At 43.3% G+C, this 22,001-nt stretch overlaps 1 protein-coding gene across 1 annotated transcript; it reads right to left on the bottom strand.

The window, feature by feature from the left end:
- Positions 1–232: 232 nt before the first annotated feature.
- MXRA5 (matrix remodeling associated 5) lies at positions 233–21,265 on the bottom strand. Its single transcript, XM_040582807.1, has 7 exons — positions 20,700–21,265; positions 18,308–18,523; positions 15,809–15,938; positions 15,075–15,465; positions 6,036–11,042; positions 4,494–5,394; positions 233–2,943 (listed from the first exon to the last, which is right to left on the bottom strand). The coding sequence occupies exons 1-7, from the start codon at positions 20,894–20,896 to the stop codon at positions 1,032–1,034; spliced, it is 8,754 nt and encodes a 2,917-aa protein (XP_040438741.1). The 5' UTR covers positions 20,897–21,265; the 3' UTR covers positions 233–1,031.
- Positions 21,266–22,001: the final 736 nt, after the last annotated feature.

The following is a 22,001-nucleotide window of genomic DNA, read 5'->3' as shown; positions in this document are numbered from 1 at the left end:
TATCCAATAAACCATCCTTGATTGCAGAAAAGGTATTGAAATTGTAATGTAACCTGAAATATACAAAATGAAAGTGTTAAGTTTTTATTAGGAAATCATGTTTAAAGAGGTAAAGAGCATATGTAACACTCCCTGACTTCTGTTTTTTGACTGAACTTCATACTCTAACTGTTTGGAGTTCCTTATTTTCTAAAACCAGAATGAAAATCACAGTGAACACATTTTTTGGAAAATATTTTTTTATTATAAAATGTACAGTATATTGACCTTAATATTATAAAACACTGTAACGTTTCAGAGTCTTGTAAAGACCAATAATTTATAAAATGAGACCAAGTTCATTGTTACTCTTTTTAGTCTCATAGTCTGATTTAAAAATATATATAAAATATATAATGAATGATTTGACTGTAACATCCTTAGTATCTGGAAAAGGTTTGTTCATATGTTAAGGTAACTAATGTCTGCGTGTACTTTTATTAAAATAGATCACTCTTATTTGCTAAGTTAGTCTGATTTTTAAGAGCTGATAGAAGAATGGACAGAAAGGTTAGTAATCATATTCTATAAGACTAGATTATGTAAAAGCGCTGCAGGGTATAAGGAAAATTATGTTTTACTAAAGCACTTCTATCACTGCAGCTCATTTATTAACAGTTAATACTTCTTTGGTACTTTTAAGGTGCTTGTTAGAACAAGGAATAGCTTTGGACTATTGACAAGGACAGAGCACTTTAGGACCCAGATGCTGTTGGATAGCATGAAAAACCACACTACAGTCCTAACAATTTAAAGACCTTTTCCAATGTGTTAGTCTTCTCAGTTTCTGTATGTCTACTGCCTCCTTTTATTGCAGGGACTTACTACCATATGGAGTACAAAAGCAATGCACTTTGCATGAGAATAGGATTAATTCTTTTTCTTTCCTGCCCTCAGCCTTCCTGGCTTTGTTGCAAGCAGTTCTCTCCTTGCTGCACTCGCTTGGCAGTGACTTGAACACCAGTATTCAGCCAAAGGCATTTGTTTTAGTGTTAGAATATGTGTATGTAGGTTGTTTTTGAATCACTGCCTAGTATATTTTTAGCAGTGCATTTATAGAAGCCTGCATCCCTTTGAGTAGACTGCTGGATGACTAATGACCCCTGAGGGTGGAGGAATTTGTTTCCATATAGACGGGATTGAGCTCCTGTTGTCAGATGTGATTTGTCTGGAAGCTCCCATGTTATTTCTGCTTTAGGAATCCCAATGGCCATGCAATTCAGTTTTACTGAATTTCCAGGCCTGGCATAAATGACAGGTGCTGGCTCACTGGTGATCCGGGGAGGATAGGCTATCACAATGACAGGCACATTCATAACAGAAGTGCCATACTCTGTGGACACCTTGCACAGGTAAGTGCCCCTGTCAAATACAGAAGCCTCATGCACTGTCAGTGAGCCATTCTCCACCAGGGAAAAGCGACCCACAGCTTGGGGGGCATCCAGAACCATTCCACTGGGCAGAGTCCAGGAGATCTGTGCCCGCTGGTTGGGCTGGGTGATGCAATGGAGCTGCAGAGTTTCTCCATTGATGATGCTCACCAGGTTGTTGTACTGGTTGCTGATTTCTGGCCTGAGTCCCACCTTCAGGAAGACTACTCGTTCCACATAACCTCCTGGGTTTCTGGCTGTACAGCGGTAAGTCCCAGCATCCCCAGCAGAGAGGTTGCTGATGTGTAAGATCCCATCCCTCTTATGGTAAAACCTCTGCAGACGGTTGCCACTCAGCACTTCGGTGCCATTGGGAAGGATCCAGCTTGTGCTGGGCTTGGGGTTTCCCTGGACTGAGCAGTTCAGGTTGATGCTGTGACCAGCAATGGCAGTGATCCTTTCATTGACAGGGTCTCTGAAGGAGGGTTTCTCCAAATGGTCTGTGATGAGGAGCTGCACAATCAGTCTTGCTTCCCCTCCTTCGTTCCGTCCGATGCATATGAGCTGCACTGCATCTGTCTGCCTCACCCCTCTGATGTCCAATGTACCATTGCGATGCACAGTGATCCTGTTCCCATAGTAGGGAGCTGGCAGGATTACTCCTTCTGGAAAAGCCCATAAGACCCGGGGAGCAGGGATGCCTTCAGCTTTGCAGTCAATAAGTTTCCGGCTGTCCCTGATGGCTGTCTCCCTCACAGATGTTATTGCACTGAGATGACCATTGATTCTGGGAGGCTGAACATTAACGTGGATCCAGATGGTTTTCCGATCTTCTCCAGCGCTGTTCCGCACTACGCAAGTATAGTTACCACTGTCAGACCTTTGGGCCTTTTGGATGAGGAGGGTGCCATCCCTGTATATCTGGTATTTGTCAGATAGGGCAGGAATGGGCCTGTTGGTTGGGGAGAGCCAGGTCACTTTGGGAGTGGGTTCTCCTTTGGCTTCACATGCTACTGTGACGACATCACCATAGGGTACATTAATAATGACGTATGTTTTGTTCTTGATAGTTGCAGGCTCGGCCACTACTTTGACCCGCACCTTCATCTCATCCTTCCCAATCTGGTTCTCAGCATAACAGGTGTAGTCCCCTTCTTCTCTCAGTCCAACATCATTGAAATACAGGGTTCCATTATTGAAGACCACATATCGCTTTGTCCGGCTGCCACTGTCGTCTGACTGCATGAAGGTATTGATCATGCTGCCATCTGGGAGACCCCAGGAGATCTCAGGATTTGGCAGACCTGTGGCTACACAGTCAACTTTCAGGTCCCCTCCATACTTGACCTTGTGGTTATTCTCATTCTTATGTTCTATTTTTGCTGGTTTCATCATCACATTCACTTTGAGGACCACATAGTCATCCCCAATCTTATTGCGGGCCACACACAAATAGTCTCCTGCATCTTTATCTGTAACTGAATGGACAACCAGAGTCCCGTTGCTGAATACTTTGATTCTAGTCTCCAAGCTGCTGTAAGGAAAGAAAAAAGAACAGAACATGAGCTGCAAAATCACATTTTAGGTATTAATGATTGAGACAAACCTGAGGAAAGAAGCTAATAATACCAAAAAAAAGGAGAGGAGCATTACTATTTTTGATAATTAGATGGTCTGAAATGTTCAAAATATCCACCACCAAAAATCACATGGAAAAAAAATAATTTGTCTCACTTGTAACCAAGCAATTCTGTTCTGTTCAATGACTTTAGTGGTGGTTTTGACCATTAAACAACTATTAAATACCAAATGACGGTATTTTTGACTCTTCTGACTGCATGTCCAGTATTCTGTAACATTCAAATATGGACTCTCTGAATGATATACTGCACACAAACCTATATGGACCATAACTACAGAGTCTGGCACTTGGGTCCTTAGCTAAAAACAAATCAAGATGAACAACTTCCCCTGGCACAGGTATAACATCTTAAACCCTTAGAACAATCAGAAAGAAGCAAAATATTGCTAAGCTTTGAAATATGGAAAAGAAGATTTTCAACGTGCTAAAAAGGTATTATTCCTTTCCACACCACTATAGTGTATTGTTGTCAAAATTAATTTCCTCAGTAGCCCCAGTTTTCTCCCCAACAAAGATCTCCTGTATTTGAAAAACAGCCCACAGAAAGATCCTGAGGGAAAATGAAAAAACTGCAATGTTTTGTTGCTGTCACTATGGGACATAAAAGCAGTTCTGGGTTTTGTGCCATCTACAGGCTATATAAATATATTTTTTGCCAATATGAGAAAAATGATGACTATGTTCAGCTATTAAGAAGGTTGCTGGCAATTGTGCCTTTCAATTTCAGTACATTTCTCATCTGTCTATAGTGCTCAAAGAGTGAGTAATGAATAATTTCTAAAGCAGAAATTCTGTTTTCAGCAAGTTCTTAGGACAGTTATTGCAGGTTTGGGGAGGTGATATTTTACTTGATAATGTGAACATTGAAGAAGGTACTGGTTTAGGCATTTATATGCAACTGGGTTTGCACAGACCTTATTGCAAGGTAATTTTTATTTCTACAACAATGTTAAGATGATCATGCTTACTTAAATGATTATAAGATGTTTTCTTTGCCCCATATTTACTGTGTATAACAATTTGTACAACAGGTAGATAAACAAAATTCAGTGATCCCATTTCTCTTGGGGAAAAGTGAAGCAAGCACCTATGCAACTCTATGCAGACTAAGCACGTTGGAACAAGCAGTACACAAGCTGTATATCTTAACATTTGCCATTGGACTTTTTACTACATTTACAAGTGGCTGCAAAAGACGGATAATGGCAGATTATCCTAAACACTTGAAATTAACTTTTCAAGAGTACTATTGTTTTCAAGAAAATTATGCTAAATTCTGACTTGGCTATCTTTTGATATAATTTCAAATTCTTCCTTAAGGATTGGAGGTCTCATTCAAAACTCACAGAAATCAAGAATGAAACTTGTACAGATATGAATGGTCTTTTGCCTAAGTTCACCTAAACTGTAATTTACCTGTGACACCTCAAATCGTAATTTACCTGTGTAGAGAATCAATCATCCTTTTGGAAGGCAACCTCCATAATATCCGAGGCCAGGGGTCACCGGAAGCACTGCAGTCCAAATGCAGGATGCTGCCATATGTTACATCTGTTCTTTGAGGAGAGCTCCCAGTGATCTTAGCATTAGATGCATGCTTCTTCACATGGAGTTGTATTGTTCTCCTGGCAGCTCCCACCATGTTAGCAGCAATGCACTCATAGGTCCCACTATCCTTGGGGGAGACGTTGCGAATATAAAGAGTTCCATTGGGAAAAACAAATAAATTACCATTGACAAACTGAGAAGGTCGGATTTGTGTGCCATCAAAGACCACCCAGCGGATGCTGGGAGAAGGTGCTGCTTTGGCCGTGCAGTGGATGTTAATACTGCTGCCAAGGGGCAAAGAAATGTTCTCTTGCTTATCCTGCTGAATGATGGGGGGTAAGGCTGCAATGTGTAGCCTCACTGCAATGCTATCAGCTCCTGCAGCATTGCTTGCTACACATTTGTAAACTCCTCGGTCTGAAAAAGTTGCTTGCTTGATAGACAAGGTTCGATTTTCATGAAGCATTATCCTGCCTTCTGTAGTAGTGACTGTCTGCAAAATCTTCCTATCTGGGAAAATCCATGATATATGTGGACTTGGAGTCCCACTAGCCTGACATTCCATTGCTACGGTCTCTCCAAAATAGACTGTGACATCTCGATAGCGGGAAAGTAAAATCTTGGGCTGGTGGGCTACAACTGTGAGCACAATGGTCATTTTATCTATGCCATGCAGGTTCTGAGCTGTGCACAAATACTGTCCGTGATCCTGAAGCTGAACATTGCGGATAAGGAGGGTACCATTTTTCCAGACTTCAAACCTTTGTAACCTGGTGTTGGCTGTCATTAGAGCTCCTGAGAAGGTGAGAGGAAAGAAAGAAATGGGAAGTCATAGGGTTTAAGACATGCATTGCACTGAAAAAGTCTTATGTAAGATTTTGATTTACTTAACACCAACTACAACTTCAGATGTATCACATGGCATCTTCTGACACTCTCCATAGCTCAAATTGGTCTTGTTTCTATTGCAGAACTAACCATACCAGCCTGCAAGCATGTACAGTGTGGGAACTTTTAAGGGCTTTATGCTTTAGGTTTCCTCTTAAATCTTTACATACTTTCTCTTTTCCTTTTGCTTATGGAGATGACACACATTAATATTTAAGGCAGCAATGTTAAACCCCCCCATACTTATAAGTGTTGTCATCATAAATTCTAACTGCTGTGAATAATCAGAGTTGGCTGCTATTCCCTCTTCAAAAAAATAAACTCATTACATTGCACAGGTTTTCTTTTACAACAGGAACTACTACAAAGTTATTTTTACCTGGAATGATTAGTTGCTAATAGTGACATTTTTTCTATAATGATTAAGACACAGACATTATTCTTCAGTGTTTTGGACTATTCCTGCATCTTGTTGAATTTCTATGCAACGGTCCAAGTATTTGTAACCTTAAAAATCATGTAGAAGGAACACATTTTCTCTGGCTCACCTGTAGAGACTTTTGTCCAAGTAATAAAAGGCTTGGGTTCTCCTACTGCATCACAAGGGATAAAAGCATCTGTTTCAGCAAGGATGGATATGCTCTGAGATCCTTTCATGATAATTTTGGGTCTTTCTCCATGTACCTTGAAATTAGTGGAAGGTTGAATTACAGTTGAATTGTGTGGCAAAATGCCTCCCACATAAGGCACAGCTGGAATTTTTTGATGACGATGGTGGACATTTTTAAAAGGATGAACTGTAGTGGATATGTGTGGTTTTGCGTGCTGAGAGAGAGAGGTTGGAGGGGTAATCTTCAAAATCACTGGTGATGGTGATATGGTGGTTGTAGCATGTGGCATTGGAGGCGCTGGAATAGCTGTAGCTTTCTGCACTGTAATCCTAGTAGGGGAGACCTGGGCAACCTTCTTCTCATTTGTGTCTTTTGGGACAAGTTGACTAGGGACCACTGGTTTAGGATGCATACTTATGTGAGGGAATATCCTTGTTCTGTTGAAAAGGAATGGCATTCTGGAACTGGGATAATAGGGCATCCCTTGACTTGGTAGTCTCCCTGCTGCGCCTCTGTTATCTGGAACATAATTATTTCCAAAATATCTTGAATTAATATTGTATCTGTTCTGACCCTGATTACTGAACTTATTTGCAGTGAACGAATTTGTTCTGTGAAATGGAGAGGTTTGTGTTGGGGTAGTTGTTTGAGGGGCAGAAGATTTTTTGTCCTGGATGGTGTGTGCTGCATATGCTGTTATCTCTGGTTTGTTTGTGTAGTGAAGAGGCTGGTGTGTTATAAAATAGCGAAATGAACCTTGTGTTACAACATATGGAGGCTTCACTGTGCCTCTTACTGGAACATGTTTTGGAGGCACAACAGGCAGTCTTTGGTTTAGGATTGGTATCATTCCAGCAGGTGGATGGGGAAGGTTTGGATTTAGCAGTAAACTGTTGTTTGACTTGCTATTATACAATTCTTTGAATTGCTCCTCTTTTGACTCTATGCTAATCCTGTTTTGGCTGGAGGAAGGAGTAGGGTGTACACTGTGTCTTGAGCTCACCACCATTTTGTCACCATCTGCTTCAACTTGTTTTGCTTCTGGGAACCTGTCTTGATTGAAGGCATTGCTTTCCTCAGTGGTATAATGAAGAGAAGGATGTGAAGCACCTGAAATGGAAGGGGGAAGAGTGGGAAGTTTTATAAATGGAATAAAGGTAGTGGATGTAGTTGGAGGCTTTACAGTTGTCTGCAAAGTGGGATCATGATGAAATACATGTGACACAACTTCCTTTTTATCCAAGGAAGATGTCTTTGTCCCAGTCTGAGAAGCAACAGATTTCTTTGTTTCTCTAAGAGAAAAAGTCTGAGTTTCTGTTGTGCTGAAGGAGGAGGACAAAGTATTTATCTCACGTTGCTGAGGTGGCTCAGTTATTGCTGGTGTTTCTAAAGATACTGTGAGCTTCCATGGCTCATTTGAAACTGAGCGGTTCTTAAAAACTTCCACAGTGCCCACAGGAATACTTAGATCAGTCACAGTGGGATATATCAGTTGGAATGTTCTAAAGGTTGTTTCATTAGCTATGACTTCTGAGTCAAATTGGATAGGCTTTTCTTGAGATTCTGGTTTTGTAGATGGTCTCAAGCTGTTCATAGGCTCAGGAGAAGTTGTTGTGCTTGATTGTTCTGCTTTACTATCCATAGTTGTAGAAACTGCTTTCTTGCCCTTCTCCTCAGATATATGGCCTAATGAGTGGTATGTTGGCACTTTGCTTTGCTCTAGTTCAAGGTGTGTGTTTGATTCTTTTGTGGGAACTGTGACACGTACAACATATGATGATAAAATTGTGATAGGTGCAGTAACTGGAAGTGGAAAGGTTTCAGAAGCAGTAGAGAGTGTCACATGTTTTGCCTCAGGTGGAGAAGCAGTAGGCCTAAAGAAGGAAGTTGTGACCACTTCTCTGATTTTGGTAATTTTCTCTAAGACAACTGGATCAGTAACTAGTGAAGCAGTGAATTCTGTATGCTCCTCTTCCTTAGTCTGCATTTTGACATTATTTTTAAGATCAGGGCTTTCAGGAGTGGTAGAAGAAGTTTTGGTCACAGCTTCAACTTCAGGTGTCCTTGGAACAATAGGCTCCATGGTTAAAACAACAGCGGGGAAGGGCCTTGGCCTTTGTCGAATTCTGTTTGGCCTCAATCTCCTTCTCCCATAAGGCCTTTTTCTACCATGCTGAGTAATAGGTGAGGGCATAGTCTTTCTATAGGAAGTTGTTGTGGCCAGAGTGGTCAATCTACTGACGGAAGAAGCAGGTTTTATCCCTTCTGTTGTTTTATGAGGAGCATTAGTACTATGCAAAATGAATGTGGAATCTGGTTTTGGAGTAGCCAGGTTCCTATGTTCTCCTCCCTGAAGACTCTCCACATAACTGCTGGACATGCTTTCTTGAGTCACTGTATTCCCGTGGGTCTCAGGTTCTTCCTCGCTTTGAACTCTGACAGGTATGACAGCTGGAAAACCTGTACTTAAGTTTGGCATTTTTGTCTGACCTGTGGATACTTCTTTGTACTGGTTTATCAAGTCATTGCTCCTTTCTGTAGAAAGTGAAACAGATGAAGAAATGGCAGTAGTGCCTACAGAATCTGCTGGGATTGTCCCATCCAACTGAGAAGGTGTTAAAATTATGGTGTCAGCACTTACTGGGTCCACTTCATTTAACTTCACACTTGTCTCTGAGACGCTGTGAAGATCCACAGGCTGAGATTCAGCTAGGACAGTAGCATCAAGTGGTAGCTCAGCAAAAGCAGAATTTTCCTCTGATGTAGAAGATACAGTTCTTTCTACATTTCTCACTGTGACTGAATTACTCTGAATATTAGGGAAGTTTGTTACAATTTCTCTGGATAGAGTTTCTTCAGTGAAAACATGGGTATTTTCTTTGGCTACAACTGAATTATCAGTCCTGACGTCAAGATGCTGCTGGCCTTGGGGTTGCACAGTTACAGAGACAGGAGTCACATATGGACCTGATACAGCAGTTTCTGCAGAGTATATACTTGCAGGTGTTCCTAAAGCCCTGTGGTCAGAGAAGGGTTCAGTTTCTGACCTTGTTAACATGGACTGGGCTGAAGATGCTTTAGTGTTGTGGGAAACAGTGACTGAGAACAGCTCATCTTCACCCACAGGTGATGCATCAGCAGAGGAATCTACTATATCAGCTGCTGTTTCTGAAGATGGGGGGATGGCTACAGGATGAGGGACTGCAGTAGTTTTTTGCATGACTGATGGCAGTGCAGTTGTTAAAGAAATGGCTGTAGCTGTTGTTCTAGGAAGATTCTTCCCACGGACCTTTGCCAAAATATCAGCCCAATGCTGTGGATTAATCTGCTTGCTTGCCACATTAATTCTCCTTCGAGATTCAAATACCCTCCGGCCTTCTGCAACATTGCTGTCTTGGGTTCTATCGGTACTTTTCCATATTTTCATTTTCCTTCTGCCTTTCTTCTTACCCTTTTTAATCTGAGCCTCTGGCACATGATCACTTTTTTGTTTAAAGGATATTTCCCAGTCTTTCAGATGGTTCTTTCTCTGTGGTAACTCCTCTACCGCTCCTGCCCCTGATCCCTCTCCATCATCTATGACTCGCCCTCTTGTTCTTGACAAACTTTTTGAGCCGGGGCGTTTTTTTAGTTTTATCCTTTTAAATGACCTGTCAGACACCATTTTATTTACTGTGACCCTTACGACAAATTGATCTGATCCCTGCTGATTGACAGCCACACATCTGTAATGGCCACTATCCCTAACGTGGCTTTTTGGAATAAGCAAAGTACCATTGTCCAACATATATCCTTTTGAAGAGTTTGATAAATCATTAAGTACCTGGCTGTTTGGAAGAATCCAGCTCAACTGTGGCTCTGGGATGGCAACTGCATTGCATGGCAAAACTATTGGATCACCAACATTTTTTTCAACTCTCACTGTATCTGAATCAGCTACCTGAACAGCTGGAGGCTGCACTAGAAGTCTGTAAGCCATTACGTCCATATCATCTCTCACTTGGGCAATGCAGTGGTACAAACCACCATCAGTGTAACTCACTGCTTTGATTATTAGCTGGCCACTACTGAGAATGGAAAATCTACTGTCTTTCTGATTAGATGGTGCCTGCAATTTAGTCCCATCTGGAAAGAGCCACTGGATGTAGGGGGTTTCAGAGGCTTTCACGCTGCAGCTCAGTTGACATTCTGAACCTTCCACCACACTCTGTGCTGTCCTTGTGCTCTGGTTTTGCTCTATCATTACCCAGCTTCTCTGCTGCCCAGTGTCTTTGGTAAGAATCGTCTGAGAAAACACAGTAAAAAAAGATAGCACCACTTTTTTCCCTGTACTCTGGCGTCTGTTTAATTGGATATTTATAAGAGGTTGCATCACCCAGGAAGGCTCAGCCAGTATTTGAGCTTTTACACCCGTGTAGTAAAAAGCATCATAATCTGAGCCTTGCCTGTACTGATAGCTTATTTTAGGCTCTTTGCTAAGCATAACTTCCCTCTCTAATTTGACAGGTACCTCACTGTAATAAGCGATAAGCTTCCATAGTTTTTCATAGTTTTCTCGATTCATTGGACATTCAAAATCCAGTGAAATTGTAGCATTTATATCAATCTCCTGAGTCTGGATTTGATTCCACTGAATTTTGGTAGAGCCTGTTGGTTTTTTGATTTCACAGTTCAGGTGGACTACATTGCCGTGCTCATCAGTCATATTTAGAACAATGTTCCATGGAGAGGACTGAAGCTCTTCCAGAGGGAGTTCATAACTGTCACCACTTTCTTCATCTTGAGTACTGCTATTCTGCCTCAGTGAGGACTGAATGACAGGTTTTCTACAGGAAATATCTTTCAAGTTTTGAATATCTTCTTTCTGCAGCTGTTTCGGGCTGTGGCACTTAGGACAGAGCTGTCCTCCCTCATAGGCTTTGTCCTTTTTGCACTTTAAAACACCTGCAAGGAAAAAAAAAAGAAACAAAAATAAATAAAAAAGGGAAAACAAAGGATACATAAGCTGAAGATCTCTACTCTAGAATTACAGAACTCTCAAAAGTGTGAAATGGACCACATGAGGAACATTTTATGGCAGAACACACATAAGGAAAGGCTTTTAAAACGGCACCTCCCTGTTTTACCATTAAATGGGTGCCTGATTCCAAAACTGACCACATTATCTTCTGATTTTAATGAGAGGATTGAATACTCCACCCTTCTGAAAATTAGATTCACTGCCTCTGAATAAAATGCCTAGGAACTGAAGTGTTCAGAGCAACATTTTTAAAGTAAGTTGGTAAAAACCTATGTTGTGTCAAAAAGTTTGCATCTGTGCAGTGACAGCCTACCTGTCTAACTTGTGGACCTAACGTGAAAAGGACTGGATCCTCTCAGCTTTCAAACATGCAGCATTTACCTGAGAAATGCTGGACTTCCTCATTAAATAATTCAGGAAGCTTTTATTTTTCTCTATTCATTAACAACAGTACTGGCAATACACAAAACATTCTACTTTAGCTACCAAAATCTGTTGACTAGTTCCTGCACTTACAAGCTATTCATCAGCAGGAAAAAAATAATATGAAAGTGCCACTTCTTCTTGACCTCTGAAATAACTGTAAACTCTGTATTGATAAAATAAACACTAAAACTGACAAGGAGTGCTAAAACAGGAAATGACAGCCTTGACTCCTCTCTCCTTCAATGCCAGAAAAACTCTTGTCTGCAAAATAACAGTCATATATTTATTACATTGTTCTGCTCACTAGAATGGTTATGTTGCCTTACATATTTAATTTGGAAACATGTTGTAAATAAAATGTATTCCAGTTATTCTAGGAATAAGTGTCATGCTAATCGCTACTGAGGAATGAGGGATCTTGGAATGAAAGGACAATATATGGGTGGGCTATAAGACAAAATGCTAGGAGAAAGGGAAGAGAGTGCAAAATTTCATACCATTTTTTAATTGAAAAAGATGCTTTGCTGCTCTGACAAATCAATTTTCTTGAGAAGTTACTACAAACAGAATATTTAACTGAACCAGTCTATCACTTGCAGATTTAAATATGATGTTTCAAAGATAAGGAAAGCATGCTTCATGGCAGAACTGGCCCACAATCAACCTGGCAGTGGCCACACTGGTCTGAAGAAATTTAGTAACTCTATCTGGACAGAATCCCCAAAGAAGTTAACGTTATAGTTATATAAAGATACAAAATCTGTCATACATGAAAATGGCATGAATAAATTCTTTTCTCTTTCCAATAATCACTACTGTTTTAGTGCAAAAAGGGAATCTAATTGAATAAAAATGTTTAACAAACCAACGCTATGCAAGGAAAGAAAGTTCATCTAATATTTCATTGTTATAACTTACAATGCAACTTGAGTACAACTAATGCACATACATACTTGGAACAAGAGAGTATATAAGAATATTAAAATGTAAGTTAGCAAAATATAAGATGAAAGCTGGATGTCTCAAGTATCAGTTCAGGCAGGAACACTTACATTACACATTCAAGTATCACACGCTCTTAAAAAGTATTGTCCTATAGCCAAGTACAAAACTACAATGACTTACATATTCTAAGATGACAAGACCCATCATCATCCACCATAAATGCTCCAGATCATTATATAAACTTTGTGACTCAACCACATCTTCAGCTGCAATTAAATGAGAATCCCCTCCTAATATTTTAGTGGCAACTCTGATGTAACACCAGTCCCTCTGACTTACTACAGTAAGCACTTAGTTACCTGAGATGGGACACCAGTGAACTCAGATGGCAAAATTTAAAACTGACATTAAAAACCTCCCTCATTTAGTGTATTCCTGATATAAAGGGATTATAAAACTGTTCTGCGGTTTTTTTTGTTTCTAGTATTTTGCTTCTGCACATGACCAGAAGTGTTCCAGCCTAAACTGTGTGATACTTACATCACACCTAAGCCTGAGCAAAGATAGACTAGTTAGTCTAGGGAAAAAAAATTGCAAGACTGTAGGTGTTCTCTGATAATACTTAAAAGAGATTTGCTCTGTCACAAAAGGAAGTTGTGGTCAACGAAGAAACACAGATAGACATGAAGGATGCATATTAGAGGGACCTTGACAGGCTTGAGAAGTGGGCCCGTATAAACCTCATGGCCAAGTGCAAGGTCCTTGTCATGGTTTAACCAAGCCCCACGCAGCCTCTCACTCACTGCCCCCAATGTGGGATGGGGGAGAGGATCAGAATAGTAAAAGTGAGAAAACTCGTGGGTTGAGGTAAAGACAGTTCAACAGGTAAAACAAAAGCTGCACATGCAAGCAAAGAAAAAAAAGGAGTTCATTCACCACTTCCCATGGGCAGGCAGGTGTTCAGCCATCCCCAGGGAAGCCTGGCTCCATCATGTGTAATGGTTACTTGGGAAGATGACTGCCATAATTGCGGATGTGCCACCTCCTTCTTCCCTCAGATTATGTATCATACTCAGCATGATGTCATATGGTATGGAATACCTCTCTGGCTAGTTCAGGTCAGCTGCCCTGGCTGTGTCCCCTCCCAATTTCCCGTGCCCCTCCAGCCCCCTCGCTGGCTGGAACCAAGAAACTGAAAAGTCCTTGACTTAGTACAAACATCATCCAGCAACAACCAAAACCATCAGTGTGCTATCAACATGGTTCTCATACCAATGAAAAAATATAGTACTGTACCAGCTACTAAGAAGAAAACTAACTCTGTCCCAGCCGAAAACAGGACAGTCCTGCACTTGGGTCAAGGCAATCCCAAGCACAAATACAGGCTGGGTGGAGAATGGATTGAGAGCAGCCCTGAGGAGAATGACTTGGGAGTTTTGCTGGACAAAAAGCACAACATGGCTTGAAAATGTGCGCTTGCAGCCCAGAAAGCCAACCGAATCCTGGGCTGCATCAAAAGAAGCGTGGCCAGCAGGTACAGGGAGGTGATTCTCACCCTCCACTCTTGTGAGACTCCACCTGGAGTGCTGCACCCAGCTTTGGGGCTCCAAATCTAAAAAGGGCATGGACCTTTAGAGAGAGTCCAGAGGAGGGCCACAAAGATGATCAGAGTATTGGAGCATCTCTCTAATGAAAACAGAGTTGGGATTTTTCAGCCTGGAGAAGACAAGGCTCTGAGGAGACCTTACAGCAGCCTTCCAGTACCTAAAGGGGCCCACAGGAAAGCTGGAGAGGGACTTTTTACAAGGCCATGTAGTGACAGGACAAGGGGTACTGGCTTTAAACTGAAAGAAGGTAGATTTAGATTAGATATAAGGAAGATATTCTTCATTATGAGGGTGGTGAGGCACTGGAATGGGTTGCCCAGAGAAGCTGTGGATGCCCCATCCCTGGAAGTGTTCAAGACCAGGTTGGATGGGGCTTTGAGCAATGTGGTCTAGTGGAAGGAGTTGGAACTAGATGATCTTTAAGACCTCTTCCAACCCAAATCATTCTATGATGCTATGATTCTACAACTCTATGATTCCATAACAGCCTTAACATTAATAGCATCAAAGTTAAAGGACTCACCCAAGAGTCTGGAAACGTGATTAACATTCCTTCATTAGCTGAACAAGCTCATATCTAATGTTCCCACCTCCCATGAGAGCACATAGTTACTAGCTTTGTTAGTTGAGGACAATTGCCAGCCCTTAGTCAAAGGTGCACCGCTGCACAAACGAACAGACTAAAAGGTTATAACAGATCTCTTTCTTCCAATGATAAACTTCACTATTGCTTTTTCCATCTTGAATGTAATGGCTGTTGTTGAATACAAATTTTTAGCTAGTGACACACAGCTGCTTCCTTTTTACACTGTTTTTTAAATACATGCATTTATAGAATGGCAACAGGACGTAATAGTGCATATAGACATCACACGAGTAATAATATTGAGGAAATAACAAAACCATCCATACACAGAATATGAGAATGAAAAAATCTAACATTATGAATTGAAAAAGCATTGGTATTTTTGTTCTTACCTCCAGAAACTTTATTCCATCCAAGGAACCACTTTAAACTACAGTCACAGGCCCACGGATTCCCATGAAGGTAAAGATTTTCCAGCAGTGGCATGCCTTGAAATATGCCTGCAGGCAAGGTCCTAAGAGCATTTTCAGATAGGTAGAGATGTCTTATTGTTGACAGTTTGAAATAATCAAGGACCATAAATGTTGAAAAGGTGTTGGGGTGAAGCTGCTGGAGCAAATTTCCTTCTAAGTGGACCAGCCTCAGAGAAGTTAATCCATTAAAAGCATTTGGATGAATAAACTCAATTCTGTTGTGGTCCATGTGCAGTCTCATTAAGCTCGAAAGTCCTTTGAGAGTTTGGCCAGTTATGACTTTCAATTTGTTGTAACTAATTTTGAAAACCTAAAAAAGAAAAAAAAAAAAACCACAACAAACCCCCCCTGTGATTAATTTTGGGTTTTGATCTACATCCAAACAGAACAGCAAGCAAGCAAAAGTTTTCCTCCCACATTCAAATGTCCTTTGCACCACTGAAAAATGATATGTTCGTCAAAGAGGAAGAATACAACTGAGTATTAGTTAGCATTACCAAGCATGACATAGGCATAGTTAATAGATCTTCAGTGTATTTGGGAGGAAAATGGTACCTTAATCCTAAGAAAGACACTACAAAAAATGCTTATTTTTGTCTTCTGTTATTCATAGAATTTAGAACTTATAAAATTTAGAAAGACTTTAGCATTACCTGTAGAGACACAAGATCTTTCAAAGCACCATTAGGTATATGCTGAATGTCATTTCCATGTATCATGAGCAATTCCAGTTTTGTAAGTCCTGCAAAGGAGTTTTCATATATAGACTGTATACTGTTAAACCTGGAAAAAAATCACATGTGCAGTTACATTTTATGCACTGACTATCATGGACTGCAAATGTAGAATTGGTATAACTTAACTTTCAGGAAAAACTGGAGAGATCCTAACACATTGTCAAAGGGCCAAAAGGTACTGAAACATTTTTACAAGGCCAAGTATACTTAGTTCATGTTTACATTAAGATTTCTTTTCAGTCCATTTGTGGCACTTCAGCCATAATTTAGGAGTAGGAGTAATAAATAGGCATTTAAGTTCTAGTAGTTGTCAGTATGTTTTTCCATGCAGCTCAGTTTATGGAATGGTAATAAATTAATGGCCTGAAGCCAACCAATGATGCTATGGAGCCTGGCAAACTGGAAAAGCTACAGTGTTGCCAAAACAGCATCTAACAATAAATGAATAAAGATTTGGAGAGAGGACATTAAAAATGGATATCTCCCAAACAGCACAAGAGAAAAGCAACAACTCACATCCTGCTTCACTTACTGTTGCAACAAGTACTTGCATCAGCTAATTACATAAGATCTAGGAACTGACCTTCCAATTATACAATTTGAGCCCAGAAACTCCTTTTAGAGAAGGAATACAGAAAATCTACTTTTTGAAAATAATTCAGTTTCACTTTGGACAAATAAATCAGGTTTTATTTGCTAATGTGGAAGTCATAAATTTGGTGGTGTAGCTCTACATTTGGGTTTTCCATATGTACACATAAAATTAAACATATGAGCTAATCTGGGCATGAAGTCTCTAAATTAAGCATAGAATTTTAAACATTTTTCCTCTTTTTCAACACTTTCTAGAGAGGAGGGGAGGAGACAGTGAGAAATAAAAATACTTTGAATATGGAGGAAATACTTTTAGATCCTCACCATGTTATCTATCTGAACATTCTAAATTTGCTAAAAATTTAGACTACTGTTTTGATATTTTTAGTCCTACTACAGATCTACTAAGCTTACCACAGTCTTATTAAAACCATTTATTTAAACATTACCCTTTCTAAAAAAATATGAACTTCTCCAAATAATTTTTTCCTAAGTTATTTCCAGTTAGGAAAATAAACTTTACCCTGTAAATATACAGCACCTTAAAATAGAAATATGGTAAAAGCCCTTTTCCAAAATGAAAGAAATGAAACAACAGATAGTTAAGACTGTTTCTTCCTGGGAAGAGACACAAGTCAGAAAATGTCATCTGTAGTGACAAAAAGACAGACGGGAAAGGGCTTTTAAGTTAGCAGTATCAAATAATGTACTTTTATTATAAAAACAGCCAAAACTTAGAAGCCTACATTCCATTTTCAAAAGCAATTTAGATATAGAACGTTTTGCCATAGAATATTGATGTACAGGGGGAGAGTTGACTGTGAATATGTGTGGTTTTGAGGTGAGAGGGAGGCATTTTTAAGTCAGAAATGGCATGAAAGTACAGATTGCTTTAATACAGATTTACTGAGTACAAGGGCATTTTGAGACTAAAATTAGTCTTTAGGTGGACAAAGTGCTGCTGGATAGAAATTTTAACTGTGGAAAAACACACAAAAAAATAATGAAGGTCCTTACAGTCAGTCATTGCATGATCAGTTGCAGCTTACAGGCCTTGAGGCAGTCGGGGTAAGATCATACCAGGTAGTGAGGCCGCTCTGCTGTCAAGCGGAAGAGGACTGCAACTCCTGCACCATGCCATGTCACATAGTGACCCTACACAGCACTGTTATGATATGCAGCCTACCAGCTGTCCCTGCCTTCCTGTCTCACAATCCGACAGATTGATGTGAGTTGGCAATACCCTGGCAGAGGAAAGTGAGTTGGAGCCTGAGCAATCTCTCACCAAAGACGCTTATATTACACTTAATTTCCTTGGGAAACAAAACAAAACAAAACAAAACCACTCCAAAGACAATGGATTAACTTTGTTTTTACTGCATTGCTTTAAAATATGCCATATCTCATTGTTCTCCAAAATGCTACCTGGCTACATTATAGAAGTTTACTGCTACTACAATTTTTTACATCAGGTATAAAATTCAGCATTTAGTAGAAATCCCATAGTAGGTTTAAAACATTTTTTTTCTTGATACACTATGAAAGACTACTTGTCCTATTTGCCATGAAGAACTGACACCACGATATAAATATTTACTTGAAAATAACAGTAACTTTTCTTTGAAAGATGAGGGCTACGCTAAAACTTTCTCCATGTCAGTAATTGTAGCTTTTGGAAGCACAGTGCTTGCAAGTAACCACCCGCCTCTGCAATAATGCTGGAAAAGTACACAGAGATCCCGGCACACCGCACGCGTGCGAAGCGTTCCAGGCTCACGCACCAAGGACATAAAACTCTTTGCTACAGACTGCTATACGAACCCGAAATTGATTCTTTCCACATGTCTAGAAATCCTCGCCGGCACGGCTGCCAAGGAGCGGAAGGTGCAGTGGACCTCGGTGGGGAGGTAGCAGGCGCAGGGGTGGGGGCAGCCCAGGGCGCCGGGCGGCAGCGCCAGCCCCACGATCAGCACCACGGAGAGCGCCCGCGCCACCGCCCGCTGCCCCATCTTGTCGCCTCCCCTCGCCTCGCTCCTCCTGCGTCGCCCCGGGGACACGGGGCGTGGGAGAGAAGAAATAGAGAAGAAACGATGATTTCTTTCATCCTTGTAAAAACTTTTATATACCTAGCGATGTTCTGCAGCACCCCAGAGAGCCTGTAGACTCATGGCAAAGCTCAGCCGGAAAGTGGTTTTCTTTCTTCCATGTCATCTGCTACTTGAAAGTTAACTTCCCCCCCATAATTTGCTTCTACTATTCTACTAAATATCTATTCTACTAAAGTAATGCTGTCTCCCTAAGGCAATAGATTTTGTAGTTTTGTTCCATACACCAAGGGTAGTACTTGTCTCACCTAAAAATTAGAAAACTTCAAGGGAAGCATCTAGTTCAAGCAAATTGCCACGGCTCCCTCTACAGTCAATGGATGAAAAAAGGCTATCCATATTCACTTGACGATGAATAACAGCAGGTATCTACCTGATCAGATACCTAGAAATAGTGCAATTCCACCTCATTAGGTCCCTAATTAGCTAACTCACCTAGCCTAGCTGCCTGGTTCTTAGGCAGTCTGCAGACTTTCAGGAGGGTAAAACGTGGCTGAATTAATCCCATTCATAAGGTATATGGGAAACAGTATAATTGAGAGAGAAAGTGAAAGGAGGACTTGGATTCTGTCATCCTTCGCCACCTATTACTATAAGATGCTGGATGTGCTCTTACATTGCAATCTTAACCAAATGGAAACTATGAATGAACAGAACTGATAAAACTTGACAACTTATTTAAAAGCATAAAAGCACAGACATCAGAGGAAATGTAAACAAGAAAGTTTATATTTATAATCTTTCCTTGGCTATCAACACTCAAGTTCAGATTTTCAGAACTGTGTGTCTAAATTGGATGGCTAGACTCATGGAGAATCATTTAAAGATGCACACTGTGCTAGAACAGACAAGAAAACACAGCTGTTACTGACCTTGAGCACTAAGCATTTCTAAAAATAACATAATTTATGTAGATGTCTAATTACAGATTAAGCAGCCTAACTTGGGAGAAATGAGTTTGAAACATCCCTATTCTTATCCCTACCATCAGGAGAATCTGAAAGCTCTTAGATTAAAGCCATACAAGAATGCAGGCTACTATTAGTAACAGAACTGTAGTATTCCTGCTCTTGTACAACTGTGACAACGATGGAAAGACATTCGGTTCCACTAGCTATTATTAGTTCCATTAGTTTATTGCTTTTAGTATAAAAGTCAGATTTTCTCAGATCTGCTAGCAACGAGACACACATTTTTTTCCTAAGACCATCATGTGCAAACCATTACAGTTCAAAGGAGAGGCTCATCGGGATGAAGAGGTTTCTCAAATATCTGCGGTCAAGTTAATGAGACGTTTACCATTCTTTACAAGACAAATAGCTTTTAATTTCTTGAAAAACATTAAGGTGCTGTTTTCCTTAATGGTCACTTTAATGAAAACTCCCTTTAAAAACATCCTACTCATTTCAACAAGTTTTGGGAGGGCGCACCAGGTTTCCATATGGGAGGTGCTCGCTGAGCTTTAGAAAAAATGGCAGCGACTTGCCGGGGCAAGAGCCAGCGGCGGCCGAGGCGGGGCCTGCAGCGCCGCGGCCGCAGCGGCTCCTCGGGGCGGCTGGGAGGAGAAACCTGGCGGGCCCGTCCCGGCTGCCCCCGCCCCGCCGCCCGGGGGCGCCCTCGAGTGCCCCGCACCGCGCCAGCCGATGGGCTGCGGCGCCGCCGCCGGGCCGGGGGCCGCCTGCCGGGAGGGGGCGCGGGGCGGGGCCTGGGGCGGGGCCTGGGCCGGCGGCGCTGCCTGCACGGCTCCGCGCGGGGACCGCGACGGGGGCGGCGGCGGGTCCCGCGCGCCGCTGCTCCTCCCGCCGGGCCGGGCCGGGCCGGGCCGTACGCCAGCCGCGGCCCTGGCGGAGGGGGCTGCGGGGGAGGTGCGGTTCGACACCCCCACACACACTTCTTTTTGCCGTACCGGAGGGCAGATGCTTCCCATTAGGGAAGAGTGTCCCCGCGGGGCTGAGCAATGGCAGCGGACGGGCTGCGGGCGAGCGCCGACGCACGGCGGCACGGTCCGCAGGGCACCCGCCCGCCGCCAGCCAGGCAGCCGCGCCGCTCCCCTCCCACCACCCGACGGGGCACCGGCAGACGCGGCCGGCCGTGCGCTGGCTCCTTACCTGTCGCCGGGCGCGGTCTCAGCGAGCGCCGCCCGCCGCTCCCATGCTCCCGGCGGGCTGCGGGCGGGCGGCGGCGCGGGGCGACGCGGCGGGCGGGCGGCGGCTACCTGGCTCCCCGCCTCCCCGCCGGCACCGGCTGGCCGAGGCTCATCGCAGCCCGCGGCGGGCCGCCTCGACGCCGCCTTAGGACTCCCCATCGCCCGTCATCCTGCGGGATCCGCCGCCCGGGTCGGGTCCCCCCAAATAAGCATAAGCGGTGCGCGGCAGCCGGGCAGACACCGTCCGGGGTGGTGGTTTGTTAATTACTGTCACTTTCCCTGCGCGCTCGCCTCCTCCGGGTGCCCCACGTCCCCGCGGGAAGCCGCGGCGCCGTGATCCCTCAGCCCCGGCGGGAGCCGAGCGCGTCTCTCCGGGCGCTGCGGGATCTCCGTGGGCGAGCGGGCGGGCGGGCGCTGCCGGCGGCTCCCCGCCGCCTGACGGGCTGCTTGATGGCGCAGCCTCCCGCCGCCCGCCGCGGCATGGGGACGAGGGCGCGGGGTGCCGGGGCGCCGCGCTCGGCCTCTCCGCCCGCCTCCCCGCGCCGGGCGCTGTGCAGGGGGAGGGCGCGGCGGAGCGGCTCCTCTTGTGGGGTGGGCGGCCCCTCCGCGGGGGGGGCTGCGGGCGGGCCCGCGCCGGGGGGCGGGGGGGGGGGGGGGGGGCGCCGGAGCCGGCGCGGGGGGGGTCCGCGGGAGCTGCGGCCGCGGCGCGGGGAGCGGAGCCCACGCCTGGGCCCGGGACCTGGAGCTGGCGGAAAGTTTGTTTCTGGGACCTGGGCGGATCCAGCGCTCTTGAAACGCACCGCTATGCAGCTGCTGGGGCTGTGCGCTCGCACACGCACACACGCGCACGCTCTCGCACGCACACACACGCACACGCACAGAGTCCAGGATGTAACCCCAAAACTGGACCAACCGGTCTGGATTTCTTCCTCTTCTCGTAGGGCTATAGGTGTCCCATCACTGCACAGCCAGCCTCACCATGACCTTTAGCACAGCGCTGCTGCAGAGACATGTATCCAGTCTGGAGGTGAGATCTGATCTCCTGCATCTTTCTGGATGAGAGTCGCTCAAATAAATGCGCGTGAACAGAAAATTCTTAAAACTCGACTGGAGAGGCAATGACAACGGTACAGGAAAAGGCAGCAACCAGACTGAATGTAGACTCAGTCACAAATTGCCTTTTGCCTTTATAATCCACCACAGAAACAAACTTCAATTGAGAATCATTACGTCATTAACATCCCTCCTCAGTTTCCCTCCTGTG

Source organism: Falco naumanni, chromosome 2 (genome assembly GCF_017639655.2).
Source record: "Falco naumanni isolate bFalNau1 chromosome 2, bFalNau1.pat, whole genome shotgun sequence".
Classification (NCBI taxonomy): Eukaryota; Metazoa; Chordata; class Aves; order Falconiformes; family Falconidae; genus Falco; species Falco naumanni.
This window is presented reverse-complemented; position numbering and strand designations above follow the sequence as displayed.

Coding starts and splice junctions, on each gene's coding strand:
- MXRA5 (XM_040582807.1), bottom strand. CDS start 20,896: ATGGGGAGTCCTAAGGCGGCGTCGAGGCGGCCCGCCGCGGGCTGCGAT. Junction 18,524..20,699: donor GAGACCGCGCCCGGCGACAG/GTAAGGAGCCAG, acceptor GGGGCGACGCAG/GAGGAGCGAGGCGAGGGGAG. Junction 15,466..15,808: donor AAGATCTTGTGTCTCTACAG/GTAATGCTAAAG, acceptor TTTCTTTTTTAG/GTTTTCAAAATTAGTTACAA.